Source organism: Phodopus roborovskii, unplaced genomic scaffold, assembly GCF_943737965.1.
Source record: "Phodopus roborovskii unplaced genomic scaffold, PHOROB, whole genome shotgun sequence".
In the NCBI taxonomy this organism is placed as follows: Eukaryota; Metazoa; Chordata; class Mammalia; order Rodentia; family Cricetidae; genus Phodopus; species Phodopus roborovskii.
In genome coordinates this window covers 36,081,681-36,099,199 of record NW_026126480.1, presented here as the reverse complement: position 1 = coordinate 36,099,199, position 17,519 = coordinate 36,081,681, and the positions used below count along the sequence as shown (strand labels likewise).

Below are 17,519 nucleotides of genomic sequence, written 5' to 3'. Positions count from 1 at the left end.
TCTGTTCTTGGAATGGGTGGGTGGTCTGGGGAGGGAGACTTGCCTTTTCATGTCCCTGGGTCCCTAACCCTGGGTACACTAAGGAACATCAAGACTAGCCTCTGTCCTGGAAGAGTCCTCAGTTGGGCAAGGGACTGCGATGAGAGGGGCTTCAGAGCAGTGACTGACTTAAAGGCCGAGATCACGCCTCCCACAGCGGGCTGGATAACACTTGGAGGAAGTAACTCCAGAGCATAGAGGTCTCAGGAACGGGATTCTCTGCGTAGCAGTCAGGAGTGGGATGCGGACAGAGGAGTCAAACAGTTGGGGATTGGCTTAGAGCAGTGGGTTTCAGCATGTGGGCCATGACTCCTTTGGGAGTGGGGCAACCTATTCACAAGGGTCACCTAAGACCATTGATAAACAGATATTCACATTACAATTCAGCAAAATTAGTTATGAAGTAGCGGTGAAAATGATTTTGTGTTTGGAGGTCACCACAGCACGAGGAAGGGTCACAGCACTGGGAAGGGGGAGAAGCGCTGGGTTACAGCATAGGGAAGATGAAGAGAGACACAGCCAGAGCAGAGGCCAAAGCCCGAGGAAGCTTAGCTCTGTGAGACAATCGCACAATCCTGCATGCTGCTGAAACATTGATTTTCAGGTCTGGTGCTTGGAAAAGAACTGCAGGAATCAGGTTTCAGTGGCTTACCTGTAGTCCTGTCCCTGGATAAAGGCCTCAGAGAAAGCTAGGTGCAAAGGGAAGTCTGGTTATGGTTGAAGGAAGAGCTCAGAAGGCAATGACCGTGAGGCAAGCCAGTGAATGTAGCTAGCACCCAAAGCTTGGGTAAGTTCTGGAAGTAGTTCCCACCAAAAGCTGGGGTGGCCTTTAACTCCAGCGTGCCTGGGTTGGCCAGGGAAGGGATCTAACTCACCTATCTATCTCTGTGACCCTGACAAGCAAAGAAAGCTTATCAGCCATATAAGACAAATCTTGCACCCATGTGACAGACTGATAGCTGTTTCCACTCCCCTGCTGAGGTGGGAAACTTCCCCAGACATTGGGACTCTGGAACCTTTAGCCCATCTGATGCTCTACTTTATAGTTAAGTGTTACCACCACACATGAAGGTTTGAGTACCCCAACCCTTAGGAGGACTTGTCTCTGAGGGAATAGCTGTGAATTTACTTAAGGAGCCTAAGTGGCCGTGACTTGGGAGGATCATGCTGGTGATGAGCAGGCGCACAGGCCTCTCAGCCGCTTGTTCTACCAGCTCAGGTGGCTGTGTCTCTATGACGCAATACTCTGCATTTCTCCCACCTTTCCCACCTTAACTACCCTAGCACTCCAGACAAGGTGGCTTTCCTGGTGGCCCAATGTCATCCCCTGCCGCGACTCGTGCTTCCGCCAGCGTTCCCATCGCTGCCAGCTCCACTTCCGAGATCACCGTAGCTCGCATTTCTGTCTCCAGTCCAACTTGGTTCAGCCACTTTGACCCCACTGAAACCAGGCGGAGTCAGAAAGCAGAGGGGGCGCGGAGTCCTCACGAAGGAAAGATGGCAGAGAAGGCTGAAGAACCCCGAGAAGGCACTGCTATTGCTAAGCCTGAGGCCACTACCGTGGCTATGACTGCTGCTCCCACACCCACTCCGACCCCACTCAGCACCGGCCATGGCACTAGTCCCAGCGTGACTTCCATGAAAGCTCCACCGAAAGAGCTGGCAGCACTCTGACTCCACTAACATTTGGGCAAACGGTTTCCAAGGGTCCAGATAGTGGCCAGAAGAGGCTACAATGAAAAGTCACCGTGCTGAGGTGTCATGGTCTGTGTGTTTGCAGAGTAGGGGTGGGTAAAGAATGCCAGTAACGAACTGAAAGATTTACCCGCCTTTGGCCAGCACAACAGGGAAACCGCGCACTTTGAGCCAAGAGACTACATCTCCCAGGATGCAACCCGAAAGTTGTTATCTGAACGGCCAATGACCGTTAAGGGCGTGGCCAACCCTTAACCAGAGGTTTCTCCAGTGAGCAGGGTGTGGTTGCTTCTTGAAACAGGTCTCTGCAGATAAGCATGCCACTGATCCTTGGGGCCCACGAAGTTGTTGGGTGGGCTAGAACGGGTTCTCAAATGTACGCTGTTCCCAACCCTAGATCCATACCAACCAACCCAGGGAAGTGTTAGCCAGGTGTGGCACCTAGACTTATATTTAGACCAAGTGGACTGGCTACTCTGTAGCCTAGGGTTGGGTATTTATTCATAACAATTTAGCAGCCCATACACAACGGCTCTAGGGCAGAGGCTGTGAGTCCAAAAGACCTTGTAGCTCTCTGCAGCGCCATCTCCCGGCCCCGCTGGGCCCCACCTTCACAGTTGAGAAGTCTGTTTAGGCCAATCCTGCAGGGAGACTCTGAGTACAGGCTAGCCCCAGGACAGCAGGCAAAGCTCTCTCTACCTTGGAATGACTGGAAGTGCTAGATTGTCCCTTCCCTTCTGGCAAGCTGCACCTCTACAATTAAGACCACCAGGATGAAAGCAGGGCTAGGGCCAGGTACTCAAGGGAGCATCAGGATTGTGAGGAAGGGCAAAGGGACTGGGAAGAGTGGTAAAGAAATTGATGACCCTGAATCAGCAATATGAGAAGGCAGTGTCCAAAACTGCAGAGTTTCCCTGAATAGGGCAGACACCCAAGGCTGCACCTTCTTCAGCACAAAAGCTACAGCAGGATGCAGGAAACTCCACAGGAAGGCTAAGCCCGCTCAGTCCTGGAGCCAAGAAGGTGAAGAAAGGCTCCTTGGGCCCAAGACTCAATGCTAAGCAAGGGGTCCTTGGTCATCACTGAGGTTGTGGAGGCAGGTGGTAAGCCCTTTCCTGGTGGAGGAATTCCCCTTCAGGGGTAAGGATGGTGTGTCTCTTCAGTAGAAACAGGGTTAGGCCAGCTCCCAAGGTTGGATGTTTTGAACCTGGGAGAGTGCCCTAGGCTGCAGATCTGACACTCAGGAAAAAATGGCACTCAGCTTGGTTAATTCCACCTCTCCTGCATGCACCAATAGCCCCAAACCATCTAGGTACACAGGGGCTGGGTTCATTGAGTCTGGAAAGGAAGCTGGGGCCATTGCCCCTGGGGGAGAGGGGAGCTGGGGGCACAGCCCCTAGGGTATGTGATGTGTCAAAGTCCCCCGAGTTTGAGGTTCAGCTGATGTACACACGGTGGAAGTCATGGGCACCAAAGGCCGCGTTGCACTTGGGGCACTTCCTCTGGCGGGCCTCATAGCGGCCCCGCACACACTCGAAGCAGAAAACGTGGAAGCACTTGGTGAGCACTGCGTCCTTCTTGCGGGTGTTACAGCAGGGGCAGGTCAACCGAGCCTGCACCAAACAGAAGCATCAAGTTTAGAGCGACTCTGACAGTGCCGGCACACCACACTAAGAGCAGGCTCCAAGCCAAGCCCACCCAATGGCACATGCTTCTAGTTCTAACCATAATTGCTGAAGGTGGGGACCAGCACAGCATGAATGAGGAGACAGCCCAGACACCAAGTATTCAAAATCAGAAAGTAGCTAAGAACAGCTCACAAGGGCAGTCCCAGCACTTGGGAGAGACTGAGGCAGGAGGTAGTGCTCTAGCAAGACAAAACCAACCAACCAGAAATAAAAGACAAAAATAAGGGGCTGGAGAGGTGGCTCAGCAATCAAGAGCACTAGCTGTTCCTCCAGAGGACCTGGATTCAATTCCCAGCACCCACAAGGCAGCTCACAACTGTCTGTAACTCTAGTTCCAGAAAATCAGATACTGAGATACACACAGACAAAATACCAATAAATGAAATAAGTTTTAAAAAAAATCTCCAAACAGAAACCACACAAAGCTAGAAGGCAGCAGAGCAGCTGGGCTCGCCTAACGATGGGGATCCAGCCGGACCGGACCTCTTCCATCTAGTACTGCCCACTGCTGCTTCGGGCCTCATCCCAGTCAGTCACCAGGGACCCTGTGTCGTGACAGCTGTATGGCATGTGTCTGGCCTATCTGGAGTCCCAGCCTGCTAGTTCAACTTTCTCAGATCACTGTTTCTCAATCTCTCAGGACTCTGCCATCAGCACTGGAAAGCCTTTCCAGGCTGTCCATGTCTGCCCCTTCCCCTTGAAGGTCCAACTGCTACAAAGGGATAAATATCGCATGACTGTCACCTTCTCCACTGCAGCGGCCCAGAGTTCAGGTGATCTGACTGCCCTTGTTCCACCCAAGTTCACCAAGTCCTAGGGGCATCACCCAGGGCTTAGTTCATCTTCCTCATCTGCTCCCTCCATCACACTTTCTCCCAACCCTTAGGCGTCACTTCTGCCTGCCACTTAAACGCTGAGATTCCTAATGGGAGAACATTCCCTGTTCTTCCTCAGTGGGTAACCAGAGTCCTATGTGGCTTCTGACTCTGTTGTGGCAGACACTCCAAGTAAAGTGTTCTCTCTAGCTCTGCCCTTGGCTTCAAGGCTTCCCCAGTCCCAGAGGCATCGCGTTCTCATCACCCTTGAAGCCATCCCACAACCTGTTCCCAATCCAATTGAGTGTTGTCTACCTAGTTTCACCATCTGGAACCCGACGAGCCTACCTAGTTTCACCATCTGGAACCCTAGACACATGTCCCATCCCTGAGTCCAGCAGTCCCACCTCCTAAGACCATCTTAGTCCAGCTTCCATCTCCGGCGCCTTAGCTAAGTGTTAATTTCTTACTCAGTGAACAAGCACACTGCTCTATACCCCCCCCCTCCCCGCCACTGCTGTGAGCCCCACACCTGACCACTGTCTTGAATAACAACCTTCCACGGAGCTGAAGCAGCAGCTTAGGGAAGCATGAGCGTGGCTTGTAGATGGCCCTGAGTCTAATTCCCGCCATCGAATGCTCCTCCACCTCCCCAAACCTGACAGACAAAAACCTCTACTCTGTGTACAGGCTACAAGCCTGCCCCACACCCTTTGGGGTCGTCTGCTGCTCACCCATCTCTCCTCCAACCACAGGGCTCCACCTGGGGCCTTTCCCTTTACATAAGCTCTCTTATCCCCATTCTTTAAGCTTTGGGTCTACCTTAGGTGACAATTCCTTCTAGGAAGCCTGTTGCTACACAACCCCTACCCAACCTCAGAGCTACTCTGGAGACTTCCCCTTGGGCTCTTACCATGCCTCTGCCATGAATTTACTTATAACTGAGATGGGAGTATTACCATGAATTAACTGCTGAGGTCAGGACAAAATCCCCACCACCACATGGCATATATACAGCAAATGCTTGGCCAGTTGTCTGAGTCCACAATTAGTGTCTTCTGTTGCCCTACCTCATTTTTGAGCAGTGGAGACTACCCAATTCTTACCAGCCATCACCACATCCCACCTTATACTCCTTGATCTCCTCCTGCAGGATCTCATCAGCGTCTGCATAAACCTCAACCTTCCTTTGCTTTTCCAGTTTGCGCCGCAGCCGGGAAATGTCCTCCTAGAGCAGATACCAGGCTAAGAACCTGCATGCCCGCATGCCCGCTGCACTGGTAACCCACAGGCCCTCCCCAGGCACATACCTGAGCCCTCTTGAGATTGAAACTCTCTTTCTCTCGGGCAGCCCGGCTCTCTGCCAGGCATGGCTGGATCTCTCGAAGCCGAGTCTGCACATGCTCCAACTGTACCTTCAGGTCCTCAGCTAACTGGGCTGCTTCTACAGCCTGAGGTGGGTGGAAACAGGAAGGAGAGGACTGTATGCCCAAGCCTGGAGGCCACAGTCCTCTGATGCTTCTGTCAAACATCCCGAGTGACATTTGCACTGGGGCTGACCCTCACTCCTTCCTACTCTTCTCAGCACAGCTCCTTACTGCATGACAGGGCTCCCTCTGGTCTCTGAGCCTCCAGCAGACTCCTCTCGGTTGCTAACTCTCCCCTGGGATGCAGCTCTAAAACTGTGTCTCTTAGGAGCACCAGTACTTTTTCACACAGCCTTAGTTTCCTTCATCAAACTTTGAACCAAGTATAGTGGCATGTTTTTGTTTTTCCAGCAGTTTGGAGGCTGAGGCAGGAGGATCACTGAGAGCTCACGGCTAGCCTGGAATACAGTAAGAACTTGTTTTAAAAAGAAAAAAGATCCTGGTGTGGTAGCACGCACCTTTAATCCCAGCACTTGGGAGGCAGAGGCAGGCTCTCTGAATTCAAGGCCGGCCTGGTCTACAAAATAAGCTCCACAACAGGCCAGAGAGATTCTGTCTCAGAAAACAAATGGACAAACAAGAAACTAGAAAGGAAGAAAAAGAAAAATGTGAGTGATGGACAGCATGATTTGTGGGATTACTGGTAGGGAGGCAGGGCTCACCCTGTGTTGGTCAGTCTAAAGCCTAGCATGTTAATAGGGAGATTAAAATCCTGTTTACATGCGTGAATTCACCAGAAGAGAATACCCCAATATGATGAAATCGACATTATTCCTGTCTTTTTAAATTCTCTTTAATAATTTAGTATTTCCATTTGACGAGCATTGGTGTTTTGCCTGTATTCATGTCTGTGTAAGGGTGGACCCCCTGGAGCTTGAGTTACACACAGCTGTGAGCTGCCATGTGGGTGCTGAGAATTGAACCCAGATCCTCTGGAAGAGCAGCCATCTTAACTCTTGAGCCATCTTTCCAGTCAATTCGCCCCTCAAACAAAGTCTCTAAATATCCCAGCCCAAGCTGGCCTCAGACCTGCTAAGTAGCTGAGGACATTGAACCTGTCGGTCCTCCTGCTGACCTTTCCAGTGCTGAGTTTATAGGGCAGGTTTTAAGCACCATCACGACCAGTGTATACAGTGCTGGAGGTGGAACCCAGAGTCTGCTGTATACTATGGAAGTTAACTCACTGAGTCACATCACCAGCCCGATTTTCTTTTGTTTAATATAAACACCTACACTCTCAGCACCTGGGAGCCTGAGGCAGGAGGGTCAAGAATTCAAGCTGGACTGCAGAGATGGCTCAGTGGTTAAAAACAATTGAGTTTTGGCAAGGAACCTGGTTTCAGTTCCCAGAACTCACATGGCAGCTCACAGTCATCTATAACTCCAGTTCGAAGGTATCTGATGCCCTCTTCTGGCCTCTTAAGGGCACCAGGCAAGCTTGTGGTACAAAGACATACAAGTAGGCAAAAACATTCATATGAATAAAATAAAAGTAAGTAAATCTAAAAACTGGTGCATGCCTCTCATCTCAGTACTCAGGAGGCAGATCTCTGTGAGTCTGAGGCCAGAGGACAGCTTTGTCTACATAATGAATTCCAGGACAGCAGAAGCTCAATAGAGAGAACTTGTCAAAAGACAAACACAATAAAAACAATTCAAATCTATCACTGCCCACACAGTGAGAAAATATAAGCAAGCAAACTATCAAGAAAACACTATAGGGCTAAGGAAACACCTTAGTTGGTGAAGTGTTCACAAGCACAAGCACCTGAGTTTGATTCCCAGAATAAACATTTAAAAAAAAAAAAAAAAAGGAAGCAGAGCCAAGTTTCACCCTGGGCCAACTATGTCAGGATTACCAAGTAGAACCTGGGGAATACATGGGCCAATCACACACGGTGCCATGCCCAGAGGCCCAGCCTTACCTTTCTCTTGTTAAGCTCCAGGGCCTGGCTGCGCAGCGTCAGCTCCTTCTCCACACCCCCAAGGCTGCCCTGTAGAGCCCGCTCCTTTTCCTCAAGCTTCTGCACTGTCAACAGCTGGGCATCCACCTGCGGATGGGTGGCCTCAGTACTGGGTGCAACCTTTCTAGCTTCATCCACCACCATCACATCATAGCTGCCATACCTGAGACTTGAGGCCAAGGACCTGCTCGCCCAACTCATCTTTCTCCTCTCGGAGCAGCTTGTGAATCTGGTTGGCCTTGATCCGCTCTGACATGAGCTTAAAGTTGGCATCATCCTTTTCCCGCAACTGCTGCAGCAGCCGCCCATTTTGCTCCTGCATGTCTTCAAAAGCCTGGCCTGTCACATCCATTTCTGACAGCAGTGCTTCTTCCTCCTGAAGTGGGAAGGAATGATGAGAAGTGGTAGATTAATGAGACGGCTGCTGGGGAACTCCCAAGAAATAGTATGTACTCAGACCATCAAAATGTCACACATGAAAGGCATTTAGAGGCAAGGAGACCACAGGGAATGTCACCTGCTTGGTGGCACCCAATTTTCGTTGTAGGTGTTCTATCTGCTCTTCTGCCTGCCGGATACGTCGCAGGGCATCCTCATCCGCAATCTTCTTGCTTTCTCTTCGATCTCTTTCCTCCAATTCTCGGATGCGGCCACGAAGCTCATCCACCTGCATCCATGGGAGGGAAGTGCTCAAACACTAGTCCGTACAGCAACACCACTACTAGCTTGCTTTGCACAGTGAGAGAATAAGAAAAGAAGCAAACTTGCTGACCAAGGCTCTGAAGCCCCTGGGCAAGCCTCTGCATACCCTATGCGCCCCACGCCCTCACCTCAGCCTTGGCCTTCCGTTCAGCTGCCATGAGCTGCACCTTATCCCGCTGTTCCTTGGGTGCTGACTTGTACATGTCCAGCAGCAGCTTCATCTCCTTCTGGCTTTCCTGGGCCTTCCTAGGGAAGGGTACAGGATGGGATCTTAATAAGAAGAGCTGAAAGCTACTTGACAGGGGAGGAGACTGCAATAGGGCCTCACTTGAGCTCTGCTCGAAGACCCTTGAGCAGTTCTGACTCTTTCCTCTTGGCTTCCTCAACCTTGGCCTTTTCTCGATCAGCCCTTGAGAGAGCGGAGGCTACAGGTAGGGGCCCCAGGCCAGGCCCTTCCCGTTCCCGAAGTTCTCTTTTGGGTCTGGCCTCAGGTTCTCGGCTCCGGGAGGGCAAGCCCTGGGTTCCAGGGGTTAGAGCCTGGGCATCATCTTCAGAGGAGGCCAGCTCCTCCTTCTTTACTGAAGCAGCAGCAGGGGTGACTCCAGGAACTGAAGCCATCTCCTTTTTGCTGTCAGGGGTACCTCCAGGGCCTGGCCCACCATCTTCTTTCCCCGGAGTTAGGGCATTGAGGCCAGAGTCATCAGGGTGGCTCAGGCCCGGGATACAGTGGGAAGAGCCACTGGCCTGGGCTCGAAGCTGTACATACAGAGACAAATAGGAGTGAAGTGAGCCACTGCCCACTAAGATCGAGGAAGGCTTTTCCCAGGCAGCTCTCCCTCCTTACTTTGCCAATCTCAGCCTGTACTTCTCGAAGTTTCCGTTTATATCGCTGGGCATCTCCTTTTAGCTGGTGATTATGATTCTGGAGACTGCTAATCAGATGGCGCATCTCACGGTTGATAGGCCCTGAAAAAGTCAGAGAGTGAGCATGTGGGACTACCTCCTCCTGACTCTCCAACTCCCCAGGAGGGAAAGAAGCCAAGCAGAGCCAATACTACCATTGTACAGTAGGGGAAATTAAGCCTTGGGCAGGCTGCACAGATGGCTCAGAGGTTAAGAGCACTTGCAGAGGACTTAGGATCAATTCTCAGCACCCACGTAGAAGCTTACAGTTCCAGGTGACCTGGTGCCTTCTGGCCTCTGTGAGCACGAGGCACACATGCAATGTACACAGATAGACACACATGAAAGCAAAATACTTACACACATATGCATTACCCTTTAATCCTTTTAACTTGTAAAACTCATGTGTATGGGTGTTTTACTTACATGGATATGTCTATATGTATGTGCACTGTAGTGCCCCCAGGGGCCAGAAAAGGATGTTGGACTGCTGGGAATTGTGGGTACTGGAATATAGTCTTAGTCCTCTGGGGGAGCAGTCAGTGTTCTATCCCACCCCAACCTCCCCTACCCCGGCTCCCCAGACAGGGTCTCTTTGCAGCCCTGGCTGTCCTGGAACTCGCTTTGTAGACCAGGCAGGCCTCAGACTCAGAACTGCCTGCCCCTGCCCCTGCCTCTGCCTCTGCCTCTGCCTCTGCCTCCTGGGTGCTGGGATTAAAGCTGTGTGCTCTACTGCCTGGCTGCAGTCAATGTTCTTTAACTGCTGAGGGGAAAGGATAGGGAGCAGGGAGAAAACAATACATTTTTTTAAAAATTTTATTTTTATTTTATGTCTTTTGCCTGTGTACCCTGCCTGGCCTGGAACTCACTTCATAGAATAGCTTGGCCTTAAGCTCAGAGAGATCCTCCTTCTTCTGCCTCCTGAGTGCTTGGATTAAAGGCCTGCACATCATGATGTATTCCTGCTCACTTCTATAAGAATCTTCCATGGTTTTCCCTTTACTGTCTATCACCCCTCTACTGAGTCTCCCCACAACACAGAGATTGTTTGGGGCACAGCACCAAAACCTAGAACTGAGCATGGCTCACAGGAAGTACTCAATAGATCTTTGTGAGACAAATCTCTCAGAGGTGGGAACAGCTCACAGTCTGGTGTTACCTGCTCAAACCCATCCCAGGTGCTTCTGACACTGTGAGCAGCACAGGTAGTATAGTGCCTGTTTTCTGTGGTGAACTGAGGCTTTGATAAAAGCTCATTATTAAATCTAGATTTAACCCTTATAGGTTTACCGCTACCCAATCCCACCACGTACCAGCCTGCTCGTTGGCCGCCAGGTTCTGTTCAAACTCAATACGCAGCATCTCATACTCCTTTCGTACCTGGGCCAGGGTATCCTCCAACTGGATCACTTCTGTGCGCAGTTTCTTCTGCAGCCCCAATTCATCACTCTGTGGGTTGAGGCATTTAAAGACACACAACCCTATGAGAATCCTACCCCCATACTAATGAAAAGACCTAATGTTTGCTTACAAAGAAATAAAGCTGGTAGACAGTGGTGACACATGCCTTTAATCCCAGCACTTGAGGCAGAAGGCAGATCTCTGAACTCAAGGCCAACCTGGTCTATAGAGTGAGCCAGAGATATACAGAGAGAAACCCTGTCTCAGAAAGAAAAAAGAAATAAAGCAGCACTAGTCACTTAATCTTCTCATGTCTCTCCAGAAAAAAGGACTCCATTGAATGAATGCAAGATGGATAAATACACCAAGCAGCATGGTGTATGTCTTACACTGGAGGTGAGCCTGAAATATAGCGAGTCCCAGGCTACCCAAGGTTACATTCTGACACCTTGATAGAGATGTTAAAAAGGAGGCAGCAGCACTGGAGATTGCTCAGTTGTTAAGAGCACTGGCTGCTTTTACAAAGGACCCAAGTTCAATTCCCAGGACCGACATGGTGGTTTACAACCATCTGTAACTCCAGTTCTAGGGGATCTGAGCCCTTTTCTGATAAACGTACAGGCAAATACCCATGTTTAAAAACTTTAAATCATACATACATACATACATATATAACGTTAATTTGGGGGGGTTGGTCTTTTTGTTGTTTTTTAAATAAGAACTAGTATGTGTATGTAATCTATTTTCTAAGTCCTAAAATATTTGGCACTAATATATCTTTTTTTTTTTTTTTCATTTTTAAAAAGTTTATTGTCACTGCCGTGTATGTGTGTGCATATTCGGCACTAATATATCTTTTTGGAAATCCAGCTCAATTTCTTTTACGTTAATATTAAAAACTAACAGGAATAAACTAAAATTCATTTCCATTGTCACATAGAATTGTTGTTTTGCTACCTGCAAAATGTGCAGTAGAAACTGAATGCTGAAGGTTTTTCTTGTATTTTCACTGTTTCTCTTAGAGAAAACATAAAATTGGATGGAGACAAATCACTATAAAATGCCATTACCAGGAAGTGCCTGAGTCATTATTAACATTGTGACTTCTGGAGGGAGAGGTGCTGAAGCTCTTTCTATGGGTGTGGTCTTGGATCCAATTAATACCCAGAAGCAAAAAACTATTTCCAGCATGAACACTGCTCTGATGAATACTATTTGCTATATTTGCTACCAGAATCAGATCAGATGCATGAAAAACAGAAAACAAAACCCGCTCTTTTTTTTTTTTTTTTTTTTTTTTTTTTTTTTTTTTTGAGGGTGGGAGCGTTCAAGACAGGGTTTCTCTTGTAGCTTCACAGACCAATCTGGCCTCAACTCACAGAGATCCGCTTGCCTCTGCCTCCCCAGTGCTGGGATTAAAGGCGTGAGCCACCACTGCCCAGACACCAACTCCTTTCTATAGCCATGAAAGCAGTTTGTGTCTTAATGGGCTTGTTTTCTACTCTGTTACTTTACATCTGATTATTAAAGAAACAGTAACTCAGCTGGGTGGTGATGCATGCCTTTAAATCCAGCATGGGGAGGGGGAAGATGGCAGACCTCTGTGAGTTCAAGGCCAACCAAGTCTACAGAGTTAGCTCCAGGACACCCAGGGCTACATAGAGAAACTCTGTATCAAAACAAAACAAAACAAACAAACAAAAAAAGAAAAAACAAAGCCAAGAGTGACTCTTTGGCAGCAATGATTCAAGTCCCACTTCATCTCCTTGATCCTGTGATTTTATGGTGGTTATAACAGTACTTTTAAATAACAGAGTTAATGATTAAAACCAGAAGAAAAACACATATATCTCCCAGTCTTACCTCTGACCATGAAAGAATCTGTGCCCAAAGGACTCTTAGCAGGTACACAAGACCCCTGGAAGCTCAGGGATGTCAACTCTAAAGGTCTAGTTCTCACCCCCAGCCCCAGCTCATTCCAAGACCATACCTCCATATGCTCAATGTGTCTCAAGTGGGAGTTCTTGGAGGCCAGCAGCAGCCCCCGGGCCTCATCTAGCTGGGTCTTCACTTGCAAAGACTCATTGTAGAGCAGTGAAAACTGGGCCTGTAGCATGCGGTATTCCCCGGTCTCACGAACTACCTCCTCAGGAAGGCTCCTCAGGGCCACCTAGGGTGAAGATGTCCAAGAGGGTCTTGTTAACACCAGGGTCTAAGGCTTAGTACACGTCCTTTCAGACTCATTCACAGCCTACCTTAAGACGTTCGTTGGTCCGAACAGCCCCCTGAAGCTCAGCCTGAAGCTTCTCTAGTTCTGCCATTCGGCTATTGGCCAATTCCTGATTTTCTTCCAGCTCTGCATTCAACATCTCAAACTAAGGAGTGGAAGGGGCTGTGGTAGGCAAGACCAGGATGGGCAATATGTTCCCCCTATAATCCACCATACAATACTCCCACGCTTCCCATGCAAGAGCATCGACAGAAACCTCCAAACCAAGGGCTTTCCCAGGACTCTCAGGAAACGGGAGAAAAGCAGTCCTGCTTGGGAATAGCTTCCTTGTACTTTTTCTTTATTCTACTAATTACCAACTTACGTACCATTTACTACTTGTATGCCCCCCCTCCCCCGGAAAGAACCTAGCTTCCATGGAAGCCTTATTACTCTCTCATATGAAACAGTTGGAGTTTATCGAGAAATTGATTGGAAATTGTATGGTGATTCAGCACTAGGGACACAAAGTAGAAGAATCAGTCACCCTCAGCTACACCGAAAGTTTGAGGTCAGCTTGGCCTATGTCATAACACCCTGCCTCAAAACAAAGAGAAGATAAAAGGATTGCAATCACAGGCATTAAGGAAAGAGAGATGCTCAAAAGGACAGAGCACACTCAAGAGAATGTCAACTGAAGCTCCAGATTTCATTTGTTCTCTTCAGTCTGCTTAGTTCCTAGCACTTACATTCTGGAATTATTTAATTAATAAGTATATAAGTGAATGAAAGGAAAAGGAGCAACAATGTCCGCTACAGACTCAGACACAGACGGTTGCCCTTAGGGAATGTCAGCTCAGTGTCTGGACTGGGTGAAGGACCTGGAGGAACCTGCTGCTCACCTTCTGCATGCTAAGTGTGATCTGGCCTCCCTGGAAGCCCGAGGAACTGCCAGACACATAGTAGCCAGAGTTGAGCTGCAGAGAAAACAGACACAACAGATGTGAAGGGCAGAAGGTAGGGCCCTAGGCACTCAATTGGGCTCCATCTGCTCCTGTACCTGCTCCAAGGCCTCTGCCAAGTGCTTATTGAGTTTCTGCTCCCGCTTGCGCAGCTTCTCAATGTCCCATTGTAGGTCCTCCACCGTTGTCTCCATCTCCAGGACCTTGGTCTCTGTTGATGTCACTTTATCTTGGAGCTCAGAATACTGGGGGCAACGGAAAGTGGCTTGGCTTCCTGAGACCCTTGGATGGCAAACCCAAACCCTGCTAGTTTAATTGCATCCAAGAGTCCGACCCCACCTCCAGAGAGATGCGGTGGTGCTTCTCTTGCAGCTGAGTGGCCAAGTCCTGTAGTCGACGGTTCTCTCTGCCCAGCTCCCGGGTGCGTACCCGTGCCACCTCCCCAGGGGCTTCACTGTCCCCTAGGAATGCAGAGCCCAGATGAGAGTCAAGTCCTGGTAACCCAACAAGCATTAACTAATCCTCAAGTTTACATGCTGAGCATGTGAACCAGCTCTTATGACAAATCCAGGAGATGAACCTAGCTCGGAGAAGGAACCATTTATCCAAACAGCCGATACTTGGTAGGGAGAACTAAGGACGGGAGAAGACTGTTGCCACAAAAAGCCTGGGTACTTGCCTCTCCATAGAGGGGAACAAACACTACCTCTGGGGTTTGCACAGTGTTCCAAGAGAGCCCTCTCTCTGGAGGGGTGTGACCCTACCAGGCTACCAGGACCAACAGTCCCTCCAGCCATCCCTCTGGAGTCCCACCTCAGGAATCAAGGCTGAGATCCCCATCTGGAACTAAGTTGTTACAACAGAACAGGGCTGGCTGACTATTCATTGGGAATTCTGACATCAAGGAATTACTGAGATTGGGAGGGGGACTCCTGAGGATGCAGGTGGGGATGGACTTCTCTAGGATAGCGTCTAGGAACTAACCCCGGCTGTATACTCGCTGACAGAGCTCTTCCACCTGGCGCTGTAGGCGGTCGGAGGCCTCTACCACACGCGACACAGCGGCCTTGGAGAATTCCATCCGCCCCTGCAGCTGCAACTCTACTTCCTCACTGCTGATGGCACCCAGCGCCACCACGAAAGCCAGTGCTGGCTCACTGAGAGGGGTTCGGAACTGCATAGGCAGGGGTTCTGCAAGGGACAGATAACCCCCATAGGAGTAAAGGCAGCAATGACCATCAAACTATACCAAGTTCTGCAATGAGAGCTTTAATCTCAATGGCTAACCTCATTAATACGACCTGCAAGATACTCTCGCCCCATCTTGACAAGAAGATACCTATAATTTAAGTAACCTTCTCTTCTGAACTGGATCTTATTATATAGCCCTGGTCTCACTCAAACACACAGAGATCCACCTGCCTCTGCCTCCTGAGTACTGGGATTAAAGGTGTGCACCACCACCTGGCAATAGTTAACTTTTTTAAAGATCAGCAACATTACATCCTCGGAGAAGGCTCCTCTGCCTTCCCATTCTAAAGTAGAACCCAGCCTCCCACTACACCAGCGCCAATACTTTTTACCTACTATGGTTTATAGTTTCCTTTAAGGCAAGAATATATTTCTTCCTGCTTTCCTCAGATCCCTGTATGTCTAGTATAAATCCATAATTACTAGAGTACTCATTTTCTTTTTTTTATTCTTAATCTGTGATGTGTTTAAGAATGCCAAAGACTAGTGTCCAGTTCAGTTTTAATTTGTTTTTTAATAAAGGCCAGGCAGTGATGGTGCAAGCCTTTAATCCTAGCACTCAGAAGGCAGAGGAAGGAGGATATATGAGTTTGAGGCCAGCCTGGTCTAAAGATCGAGTTCTAGGCCAGCCAGGGTGACACATTGAAAAACCATAAATAATAAATAAAATAGAGATCCACCTGCCTCTACTTCCAGAGTGTTGGGATAATGAAAATTCAGTTCAATTCCAAAATTTTGTTCTTACCATTTAATTTTGTTTTTTTAAATTGTCTTTGAGACAGACTCTCACTATGTAGCTGTGTAGTCATGGCTGACCTAAAACTCTATTAAGAGAACCACCTTCTGCCTCCCAAGTGCTGGGACTAAAGGTGTTCATCACATCTGGCATGAAATCAACTTTTAAACAGTTGTGGGTGCAGGCATTCCAGCAGCCCAACATCAACACCACCTCCCTCCTCAAGACCCATCTCAAAAATTAAGGTCCCCAGGGCTCTCTCTGGTCCTACCCCTCAGATCTGATGTTCCTGGGTCTGTTCGAGGGATCATATCACGAGCTAGCCCCTCCTGGCACCCAGGTGCCTCTGTTCCCGAAGACAGGTCCCTCTGGCGCTCATGGCATCGGAGAAGGGCTTCTACAGTTTCATCTAGCTGAAAGAAGAAAGAACCACAGAGGTTATGAATGCCTCAGTGCCTTTCCCAGCAGGGCGATCTGCGGGCATCCACCTGGGCCCAGTAGCGGTTGACGATGAGGAGCGTGGCGTCGTCAGTGGCCTGCCTCTTTTCCAGTTTCTCAATCCTCTCCCGCAGCTCGTCTTCACAAGCTTGCCGCTGCTCCAGCCGCTCTGCCAGCTTCTTGTTCTTGAACTGCAGTACCTTGGAATCCATCTCCTCCTACAATGGGGGAAGAGACAGAGAAATGTCGGGCAGGGCCTTGAACCATCCCAGAGAGAAGGGAGGGCAACTAGATTGAAAGGGGAGAGGCATGCTAAGGATAGCTACCGGTGAAATTTAAAAAGACTCAGACACATACAGGGAAAGTATCTTGGTCATGAGAGCTTCACATTCTGTTTCTACTTCTTTTCTAACTGTGAAGTTTTGACTAATCGCACGACTTATGGGAATAAATTTATGTATGAGTACAAGGAGAACGACTCTACAAAGTTGTCCTTTGATCACACGCGCGCCATGGCACGCCCACCCCACCCCCACCCCCGTTTTGTGTATATACACACGTGCACACACAAGATTCTGAACGCTTTGGGCTGAGGTCAAACACGATTTCAGCAAAAGCCCACCAACCGTGGAAGAGATGCCCCCAAGACGAATGGGCTCGATCAGCGTAGTCGTGGTCTTCTCCTCGCGGTTCAGCTTCTTCTCTGGGGGTCCTGAGCCCCCGTCGCCTGCGGCGCGCTTGTTGCTGAGGCCAGACATAGCGGCGGTGGCTGCTGGGCACCTTAGGGCTCTCCCTGGCCGTCGGGCGGGCGGAGGCGGCACTTCCGTCACCTGCAAAAAACAGAGGGCAGAGCTATGGACGCGTCCGGAGCTCCGGAGCCCCGAGCGTCCCGGGGACACACCTGCCGGACCCCGCCCCCGCTGGCCCAGGGTCCGCACCCACCGTAGGGTCAGCCGAGCGCCACCATCTTGGACTTCACCGGACGTCACCGGCCGCCAGACGCACAGCGCAGGCGTCAGAGCAGCTCCGGATGTGGCGAAACTTATTTCCTGTTTCTATTGGTGGCTCTAGGTTCCGCCTCTTGAGTCTTTTAGTTTTTTTTCGCGATCGACTGTGTATCTCTCAGTGATTGGCCTGCCATTCCCATAGTTGCTGATACCGCAGTTGCACTTTGCAGCCTAGGAAACAGGTGGGTCTGCAGTTGGAGCTTTACTGCAGCTATGCAGGATACCCGGTTCACGACCGCCTGTAACTTCAGATCCAGGTGATCCGTCGCCTTCTTCTGGCCT

At 49.6% G+C, this 17,519-nt stretch overlaps 1 protein-coding gene across 2 annotated transcripts; it reads right to left on the bottom strand.

Annotated features, from left to right (window-relative positions):
- Positions 1–2,996: 2,996 nt before the first annotated feature.
- On the bottom strand, positions 2,997–17,324 carry Rnf40 (ring finger protein 40). Of its 2 annotated transcripts, none has more exons than XM_051193061.1 (20): positions 17,169–17,324; positions 16,857–17,060; positions 16,281–16,448; positions 16,064–16,205; positions 14,790–14,996; positions 14,145–14,266; positions 13,904–14,050; positions 13,746–13,820; positions 12,890–13,009; positions 12,625–12,804; positions 10,547–10,682; positions 9,175–9,296; positions 8,659–9,086; positions 8,459–8,576; positions 8,146–8,295; positions 7,792–8,004; positions 7,590–7,715; positions 5,548–5,688; positions 5,364–5,465; positions 2,997–3,347 (listed from the first exon to the last, which is right to left on the bottom strand). In XM_051193061.1, the coding sequence occupies exons 2-20, from the start codon at positions 16,986–16,988 to the stop codon at positions 3,171–3,173; spliced, it is 3,006 nt and encodes a 1,001-aa protein (XP_051049018.1). In that variant the 5' UTR covers positions 16,989–17,060; positions 17,169–17,324; the 3' UTR covers positions 2,997–3,170. The 2 variants fall into 2 exon arrangements, with proteins under 2 accessions (XP_051049018.1, XP_051049019.1); XM_051193062.1 differs by having other exon boundaries at positions 17,173–17,192.
- Positions 17,325–17,519: the final 195 nt, after the last annotated feature.